Below are 10037 nucleotides of genomic sequence, written 5' to 3' on the forward strand. Positions count from 1 at the left end.
ACAGGCTCCAGATTCAGGGAGAGACCTTGCATCAAAGACAAGGTGGGGAGTGATAGAGGAGGACAACCAAGGCTCTCCTCTGGTCTCCACACTTATGCACAAGTATAGATATCTATACATGTGCACATATCCACACACACATACATGATACTTATACACACACTCAGAAAATAAAATGAAATAGCATATTAATATTAAAATAATAAACATCTTTATTATTCTGATAATACCCAGCTGCAAAATTGATAGCCTGAATATTATTAGTTTAAATAAATGATGAAAATATTAAGACACAGTGTTCATCCTATTTCATCTAGGCTATTGGTTATGAGAATTGACAGTGTAGTTTCATAGGAAGACAAAGTAGAGTTACTCTGCACATGGAGGCTGATACTTAGCTACTAAATGGGTTCAGACAAACAATCTTTAAAATATTTCAATTCAGCAATACAGCACTGCTGTCCCAGGCCCTTGACTTTGGACTCCTTCAAACCTGTACATGACTGGGCAGCCTTTATAACAGGGGTCTCCTGGAACTTGCTCCCTTCTGGTGGCCCATGTTGGTCTGGTGGTTAACATTTAAATATCACCCAGTCTGTGTGTGAACATGTAAGAATAAAGCAAGAACCAATGTTTATTCAGAGACAAACTGAAATGATATGCTCCTCCCTGGGTACTCAGGACCATTGCAAGACCCGAGTAAAGAGAACACCAGGTCAGAGCGTCAGACAGTGAAGCAGAGAATGCTCTGTGAAGCAAGTTTATCTGTGAGATAGTTGAAGTACAGTCACTTTTCAGTCAGTTTTTGGCTCAAATACCGGACCTTCCTCCTTTCTTGCATGGATCTACAATAGGCCCTTTCTTTTCGATACACTTAAAAGAGTCAGATTAATCCAAATCTTCAATCTTCACTAGGGAAGCTGTCTTCTCACAAATCCAAGAAATTTCAGCACTACAGCGAGAAATGTAGACATTCCCTCTTTCAAAATAAGCGCACCCTCTAGATCCATTGAACCTGGCATGCTCCTGATTGCTAAATCTGGAAAGTAATTGATTTAATATTAATTAAAACTGTTATATATGAAATTTAATTAGAATTAAGTGTTCTCAGTCACCCTTAGAGGAAAAACCCATACTATTGTGAGATCCCAGCCTCCACAAAGCATCAGGATCTGTAATGCCAGCATCTCTGTGTTCTTTATCTCATGTTAATTTTGACTCCAGGAAAAAATATTTCTTTAAGAAGAATATATTTAACTCTGGCACAAAGTTGTGGAAGTAATCAATCACTTTCTGATTGAATTTAAGGCCTACCCCATGAGAGGGAACCCATACCTGACACTTCGCACATTTTTTTAATTGTCCTATTTGCTTTCTAAAGAGAAAGAGAAAGAAGGTGTGGAGTTAGATGGGTGGAGAGGTGGAGAGGATCCAGGAGGAGATGAGGGTGGGGAAACCATGATCAGAATATACTATATGAATTAAATAATAGTATACTATACTATATTAAACAAAAAAGAATTTGTATGTTACAGCTTGGAAATTATTATTCCCACCAGTATTATGGAATTCTACAAATGGAATGCACTCAGTGCAGATTACATTAGAATTGATAGTTCATTTTTACATTTCAAATTTTAGTATAAAAACTAGAAAACTAAAGCAATACCATGTAAAAAGTTTTTATGTTTTGCAGTGCAAAAATGTAATTGCATGCTTTCACACATATTTGAGAAAACAAGACAGAGTCTGAGCAAAGAAATGAACGACTTACTGATGTGATTGAGTGATCAGGAAATCCTATCTAGCTTCTTGGCTCAACTTTAATGATAACCCTTAAACATTATCCTTAAAAATCATGCATGCTCAGCCTAAATGTGTGTTATAAGCACTGCTTTTTCCAACTGGGATGCCATGTTATTTTATTCATCAGAGCTAAGCCTATCAAACGTTACTACTTGAATTTATCTTGGTCAGAGAGTCCTTATTTGGGATCCAAGGAAGAGGCTGCATAACTCTGAAGTACAATATTTTTAGGCTGTGTATAGAGAGCTGGGTTATCTGACAGCTGCATGACCTACGGTCATTGTCTGTGGTCTCTGCACACTAAACATAGGCCATTTCCTCTGCATGTTCACAGGATCCAGTAGATGAATCAAGAATGAGTAGCATTCATATAGGAGATGAGAAATGTACATTCTAACCCAGGAAATGCACTGCATTTACATGGCGCTTGGTCCCATACCTGGATGGTCTTGGTTTAACAGCCCTCCTCTCTTCGGGTCAACTGTGAGCACTCTCCACCCAGTTACTCTGCTTTGAAAAAGAGTAACTGTCCTCTTTGTCTCTGTTGTTTAAAGTGAGCCTTTTGCCATTATGGCTAGTGTGAAAATAGACTAACCAAATATGGCTAGCCATGGTGATAAGACCCTGGGAGACACATATTTGAACAAGAAAAGTCCTAGAAAAATCTCTAGGATCTTTAGGGAGAAAAGAATAGACATATAATTATTTGTTGTTCATGGCATTTGGTGAGCCACAGCTGAATCCAAGCAGCTTTGAAAAAAAATTAAATGATTGTAATTAAGTTTACAAAACATTGACAAAATACATGCAAGAGTAAGACAGTGAGATGGATGGTTTGAGTACTTGGAGGGGGAGAGATGCTAGTGACACAAGACCTCACTGAATGTGAAAGTTACAAACTTAAAAATGTAAGTACAATTATTACATTTAACTAAATTCTGATGTATGATGCTTGCCAATTTTGTCTTTGTTTTAAAGTCTTTCAAGAATTTTTGAAGCCATGTATTCCTTTAAACTTTTATTCTTATAAGAGAGTCATCTTATTTTATTTATGTGTATGTCTGTGGATCTATGCATACATGTGTGTAGGTGCCCACAAAGGCTGTAAGAGGGGGCCAAATCTCCTGGAGCTGGAGTTATAGTGGTTGTAAGTCACATGTGGGTGATGGAACCTGAACTTGGGTCCTCTACAAAAGTAGCCTGTGCTGTTAACCGCTGACTGACCATTCCAGTCCTTGCTTAAAAAAAAAAAAAAAAGTTCTGAGATGACTTAGTGGGTAAGAGCACTTGATACCAAGCCTAATGATTTGAGTTCAATTCCCTGAATGAAGTTACTGGAAGTGGAGAACTTATCCCTGTAGGTTGTCCTCTGACCTCCATGTGTGCCCTGGAACCATACAACCCTGACCTCCCCAAATAAGTCAACAAGTACAAAAATAATTTTTAAGCACTAATGTTAAGACAAAACAAAACTTGTTCTTGAGAAAATAAGGATTTATCCCATGGTACCATCTTGTAGATGAAACAAACATTAGTTTTCATCTCTCAACCCATACCGCACACCCACTGGCTTCCTCTGTAAGCCCAGCCTGACTCCAAGTGGCACCTGGGTTTCTAGCTCCCATTGAGTCTGGACCTCTTTCTTAAGGAATCTTTTGAAAAATACAGAAGATCAGATGGTGTAAGACTGAAACATTTTTTATGTTGACTTCTATTTTGTTATAACTTTAAATATAAAAAGCTTCGATTTCCCAAATTGTAGAGATTTGATGTGTACTTTCAATACTATCATGGAGACTCTGCAGCAGTAGATTTTGCCTAGGACACTTGCCATGTAACCTAATTGGTGGTCTGCATCCTGAAGCTAATCTGTAAACTAATCAGGCAGACTTACTTTCTATGAGAAAATGGCCAACAATTACTTAATGTGAGTAATATGTCAATGTTTAAATGTGTGTCTGTATAACAAACACCATCCTTGAAGGTTGTAAAGGATGGAAAACAAAACAGCTGAGTGGATGAATAGGTGATCTAAAATGTTCAGCCTTGATTTGGTCACATCTGAGCTGGGCAATGTCAAGCATGTCACTGAATCTCTCTGTGATAATATTTTTATTATGTAGTGGGGGTGTGAAAGTGCATCCTTCCAGGATTTATATTTGCAAAGTACTTTAAACATACTATTATATGTACCTGCTTAATAAAGAAAGCAGCTAAACAGTACATAGAGTTCAGTGCATTACTCTGAGTTTGACAAATAGATGGAATTACTTACCAGCTCTTGATGTATTTCCTACTAAAACTCTCTCTCTTTTTTTTTAACAGAATACTTCTTTTTTCCTATCTAGATTTATAATTATTTCAATTTACATAAATTTTCTCAGAGTTCTACGGAAATCTTGATCTTCCACCCCCAGCAGTCAGATACTTACAGGGTTGGAGAGGGAGACGAACCGTCTTCCCATAGCCAATGTTTGCCAGTTGAGTTCCAGGACAATCCCAGCCAAAAGAAAGAGGGTGTGAGTGATGGCAGTGACTGAAGAAAATCCTAGGGGAGGGAGGAAATAGATCAAGTGAGAGGCTATCTGCTGGTTTGAGGAGGAAATATTAAAAAATTATTAAATTGATTTATTGTCTGGGGATAGCCCAGTGATGGGTCACTTTCTAGCATGTGCTATATCTTGGGCTCCATGTCCAGTTCCTCAACTCATTTATCAGTTCTCATTCAAAATCCACCAATTTCCTATTGTGAAACAGAAGCACCACCTATTTACTTTTCATTGTGTGGGTAATATCTATAGCTGGGGGAAGAGAGTCAATCATACCCTTTCTTTGATGCTGTCAATCTTCACCAGAGCAGCACTCTTGCCTATACAGTCCCTTCTGCTGTCACTCCAGGATTTCTCTTCATGAGTTGTGAAATAATAGCAACTGTTTCCATGCCATTGCCAAGTCCTGGGACAAGGATTGCACTTATGATCTGAAAAGGAAATTATACTCAGAAGTACACACTGTGTGGGGTGACTGCAGAAGCCTTTGGAAACTAAGTCATTCACACAGGCAACAGATCTGAGTGCAAGCACCCTGGAACATACTGTGCCAGGAACCCCTGGAAGCAGAGGAACTGTAGTTGGGAATTGGACAACGGAGATTCTCTTTGCAGGTCCAGGCTTTTAATATTCTTATGATAACCAGAGCACCTAAAAGTGGCCGATAAAGTGGAAGGTTGAAGTATCCAGGCTGATAGCATCTGGAAATGATTACAAAACTCTCTTGTGTTTTCTGAAGTATTAAACATGTATTTCCTCTTCCTTTGTAAATTTAGGATGGCATGATCACAGGATTGGTGAAGGATACAACTTTTAGGTGCTGTGCTACATGTGGGGACTTTGATCAAGGTGACAAGTTTGATCTGGCCTTTTTGCAGATGTGAGTCAAATTACCAGAAGTGTGGATGAGGAATTCCTTGCAGAGCTTGGTAGCCATCTGTTTCTGCCTCTCCAGGAGGGCAGAGATCTGGGACTGGAGAGATTCCTCTGTGGGATCCTTCCAGGAGATGTTCAATATCTCAGACAGATTATTCTGCTGTGGGTGGATGATTTTTTGAAGTTGACTTAACTTCTCTGAATCTGAGTTAGTATCATTAGACATCTGCAAAACTGCAAGACATAATGAGACAAGTGCATGTGTCCTGCCGCTCTCACAAGGCTGCCAGGTTGACTCAAGAGTGTGATTCCCAGGCCACTGGGGATTCTTCTCGCCCTCCTCCGACTTTCCTTCCTCCTCTTTCCTCTTCTCTCTCCTTCCTTCCTTTCTCTCTTTCTTTTCCTCCCTCTTGCTTCTTCCCTCACTTTCTCTTTTCCTCCTTTTCCTTCTCTCCTCTACATTCTTTGTAGAGGGCACAAGGTACTTCTGCTAACCTTCCACATCTCTCTCTCTTCCCTTTCTTTCATCCTTGACAGGGTATTGCCAATAATCCCAGATTGGTCTTGGACCATTCTAACCATTTCTAGTTCTGGATCCACACATCTATTTAGAAACATCTTTATTTTTATTAAGCTCTTCCAGTCATTCACAGTGTGCATTGTATTTACAAAAAAAATATAATGTATTTCATGAAGAGTCAACATTATTTCACTTTAGTTTGTTTTGGGGTGTGCATCTTTTAAAAGATAAGCAACATATTCTCCTAATAGCATCTAATGAGTATCTGTTACCTCAGCAGGAGTATCAGATTTCTTTTCCAAAGAACAAAATAAATAATTAGTGTTTATAAGTCCAAATCATAACTATCAATGAAATCTTTCATATAAGCAAATAAGTGAATAGAGCATGGGGGACATTAGCGTCTGTGATGAGTAATCTTTATTGTCAATGCGACACCGTATAGAATCACCTAGTCGACAAATTTCTGGATGTGTCTGTATGGACATTTCCAGAGAGATTTTACTGAAATATTAAGACCCACCTTGAGTGTGGGAAGCAGCATCCCCTGGGCTGAGGACCTAGACTGAGTATATAGGAGGAAGCAAGCTGAACATGATATTCACCTCCCTCTGCTCTCTGACTATTGATGTAGTGTGATCAACTACTGTACATGCCAGTCTCCATGACTTCCCACCATGAGGGACTGTTTTCCATCTTAATTAGACTATGAACCAAAATAATCCTTCCTTATTTAAGCTGCTTTTTGGTCACATCAACAAGAAACAGTAACTCATACAGCATCTTACAATAAACTTTTTTGACTACAAGTCACCTTAGAGTGGGTGCTTACCAAATCAGTACTCTTTATTCCACATACTTAACATTTTATAATATACATATCCTCAGTATAGCTTTCCACTTACCATAATGCACAATGCCCTAGCTAGTCCACCTGTAACTGCACATGAATCAAAAGAATCTTCTCTTAGGGTCTGTTAGGGAGTGGCTTCCACTGTAACATACATGGATAGTATGATTCTATTTGCCAGATGTGACGTAATTCACACCCCTTCTCTTCTTTCGCTATGTGTTTTTCTTCATTCAGGCGAGTCAGGTTGTTGCTGCTACTTAAATGTTTTCTCTACCCCGAGAAGGTCATGGGTGAGCAGACTGAGCTAGCCTTCTGCTAAGTTTCAAGGTAAATGAATTGCATGCCCTTCTGCAAATACATCTCCAGCTTGCTTTCCTGTTTTTCACTGAGAGTAACAAATGGGTATGTCTGTGCAGAAAAGAGCTTGTCCATTTTAAACAGTAACTAAGAAAAGAAGAGTCCTCCTCACAGTGTGATCTAGTTCATCAAAAGACAAAAATGACTGTGGGGTAGAATTCTCATAGCAGTGAAATAGGACCTTGCTAGTGTTTTTTGAAGGTGTGATGGAGAATGGAGGGGATCTGGGGTAATAGAAATGATTTGAGGATTCTGTCTGCTAGTAACATATTCTCCCTGAATTTGCATACTGTACAAGTTTTTTTTCTAACTGCTTTTCTTTTGTTTAATACAAATTCACTTACACATAATCCCCAAGGTCACTAGTCCGGTCACCAGCAACAGGCAGAGGGTCATCAGGCTCAAGGCAGCTCCTCGCCAAATGGAGGATGGAGCTGGGTATCCTGGAAGCCAACAGGGATGGTCAAGTAGAACCATAACATGCTGTTACATTTGGGGTTGTTTCTCCTACCCAGGGAGCTTCTTGATATTAATTTTTTCCCTTGTTTTTTTTTTTAACACCACTGTTTAGAAAAATCACTAATATGAAGCATGATACGGTCCCTCCCTCAGATTCCCATTTCCTCACCTTTTAAGAGTGATTTTCTCTTAATTTTTTTTTTTACGTTAGTCCCCACCTTTCTCCCTTAAGTTCACTGATGTTGTGAATGAGGTGTGGAGACGAGTTCTCTGGAATGATGCTGACAATAGGAGAGACCCTGAGTTTTAAGACACAAGTATCCAAAAGGAGATGGTTCTACCTTCCTTATAAAGGCGGATTGTACTTTTAAAAGTAATGTTAACTTGGTAAAATAACTTTTTTTTTTTTTTTTTTTTTGGTTTTTCGAGACAGGGTTTCTCTGTGTAGCTTTGCGCCTCTCCTGGAACTCACTTGGTAGCCCAGGCTGGCCTCGAACTCACAGAGATCCGCCTGGCTCTGCCTCCCGAGTGCTGGGATTAAAGGCGTGCACCACCACCACCCGGCAAGGTAAAATAACTTTTAAGTCATTATTTATCCTGTTTTCTATGTCATAAGTAGTAAATTAATCCCAGATGAAAATGTATAGTCTAACCTGCAAACAGCAGGATAGCCCAGAGGACCAGCAGGCAACTCTTGGACCATGTTTGTCATGAAAATGTCGGTCACCTTCCTCTTCCTTTATTCACACAATGTTTTTGCTAGGTGAGGACAGTAGCACATGTAGGTTAGCCACATGACCCCTTTCCTCAAAGCTTAGAATGAGAATTACAAGACAGACATGCATAATCATCTCACCTTAGTAAATACCACAAACTCTATGCTGGTTACTGTATCTCTCCTCCCTAAGACACACACACACACACACACACACACACACACACACACACACACACACACACACACACACACACACAGTATAAAAGCAAATCCAAGGAGCAGAAGAAAGCGATTCATATGAGTCAGGATAACAACTAGGACTGTAACGCAACCTTTGGAAGTGAAGAAGATAGCCTTATATATTTAATGGTGTCTTACTCCAGAGACAGTGATACTTCTGCCAACTGGGCATAAGGGAATGAGCTGATGCTGGAAGACTGTCTCCACCACACACTTGCATAAACTTAGACAAACTACCTAGCTCCTTTGAGACTCAGCATTTCCATCTGCATAACTGCAAAAATTGTGATATTATTTACTTTACTTTACAACTACACTTCAATAAAGATACATATAGATAGAATTCTATTATCGATAAATGCTCTGAATTACACTTGGAGTTCCAATGACTTTAAATTAAAAACAGCGTAAGGGAAAAAGCTAGTTCTTGTTCACTGGTGATTTATCTATACTCAACTCCTTCCCTAAATTATACCGCACACTAGCAAAGCTTCCTCTACTTATTTTAGAATCCTTTTTGGCTTCTAGAAGAACATCTCTCAACATTACTAACAAGATATAAGAGTCAAGAATGGTTATAAATAAAATTCTTCCATTCCCAGATCCAATCTCTGTGACATATCCATTAATTTTTTTTTCCTAGAGTGAAGAGCTTCATGACAGTGATTTCATACAGTTCACGAAGGTCTTGAAAGCCCCATGTATTCTCTTAAGGACACTCACTCTGCTGACCTATCCCAGGGCTATTTGTCTGTTTTGGAGATTATATTGCACACTCCCCCTCCCCTTCAGTATCAAAGCCCACATCTCCACGCACTTAACACCTGTCAGTTCCAACATTATAACGTGCTTTATCTGAGCTCTTACCTTCTTTTCTTAGGTTATTTCCATCTTGATTACTTCTCACTCTCACAGAATCTTGAAGCATCAGCGTTGCATAGGTCACTTCATTAGACATCGTAGGAGAAAGTGATTCTATAAATCAATGTTGCAATATCTTCAGGCCCAGTACAGGCAGTTATTTTCCAAGGTTAGGCGCTTTTACACAGACAAATAACTGACACAAGACACTCCCTATTGCTCCTTTGTAAGCCTTTGACTTTGAAAGTCAATTTCTCTGTAATGAAAGTGAGAGAAATCAGAAACTCTCCTTAAGAATTAGAATGTTGCCAATTTCCACTGTAGTGCATTGTTCTTTGCTGGGAAGCCAAGATGATGTGTTTGTAGGCAAGCAGGAGTTAAGCCTTCATGTTGGAATTCTCATGATCCTTTGGGAACTCTGTTTAAAGAATGAAAAAACAATCCAGTTTCCTTCTCTGCAGAGACTAGTTAATCCTATAATGGATCTAGTTTGTCTTCAGTCATACCAGTTATCAAGGAGAGTCACAACAGGAGAAGCAGTGTCACATATTCCTGGATAGTGCAATAAGAAACTTGTGTGTGGGTGTGAGGGGTGTGTGTGTGTGTGTGTGTGTGTGTGTGTGTGTGTGTGTGTGTGCATGTGTGTGCATGATGGAGGTGTTTTCTTGACTGAGGTGCCTGCTTCGAAAATGAACTAACCAGCTTAACCCTAGAACTCACAGGGATCTAAAAGGCTGTGTCTATTTCTAATTATTTCATACTTTTTAAAATATAAAACTCACAACACTATGTAAGGAA

The 10037-nt window shown here is 39.2% G+C and overlaps 1 protein-coding gene across 2 annotated transcripts; it reads right to left on the bottom strand.

Annotated features, from left to right (window-relative positions):
- Positions 1 to 888: 888 nt before the first annotated feature.
- On the bottom strand, positions 889 to 9336 carry Clec12b (C-type lectin domain family 12 member B). Of its 2 annotated transcripts, none has more exons than XM_052722206.1 (6): positions 9246 to 9336; positions 7306 to 7404; positions 5250 to 5465; positions 4632 to 4786; positions 4239 to 4354; positions 889 to 952 (listed from the first exon to the last, which is right to left on the bottom strand). In XM_052722206.1, the coding sequence occupies exons 1-6, from the start codon at positions 9334 to 9336 to the stop codon at positions 889 to 891; spliced, it is 741 nt and encodes a 246-aa protein (XP_052578166.1). The 2 variants fall into 2 exon arrangements, with proteins under 2 accessions (XP_052578166.1, XP_052578165.1); XM_052722205.1 differs by having other exon boundaries at positions 889 to 1039.
- Positions 9337 to 10037: the final 701 nt, after the last annotated feature.

Source organism: Peromyscus californicus, unplaced genomic scaffold (genome assembly GCF_007827085.1).
Source record: "Peromyscus californicus insignis strain IS unplaced genomic scaffold, ASM782708v3 Scaffold_6__1_contigs__length_162567912, whole genome shotgun sequence".
Classification (NCBI taxonomy): domain Eukaryota; kingdom Metazoa; phylum Chordata; class Mammalia; order Rodentia; family Cricetidae; genus Peromyscus; species Peromyscus californicus.

Coding starts and splice junctions, on each gene's coding strand:
- Clec12b (XM_052722205.1), bottom strand. CDS start 9,336: ATGTCTAATGAAGTGACCTATGCAACGCTGATGCTTCAAGATTCTGTG. Junction 4,355..4,631: donor TTGACAGCATCAAAGAAAGG/GTATGATTGACT, acceptor TCCCTCCCCTAG/GATTTTCTTCAGTCACTGCC. Junction 1,040..4,238: donor TCGTCTCCCTCTCCAACCCT/GTAAGTATCTGA, acceptor ATTACTTTCCAG/ATTTAGCAATCAGGAGCATG.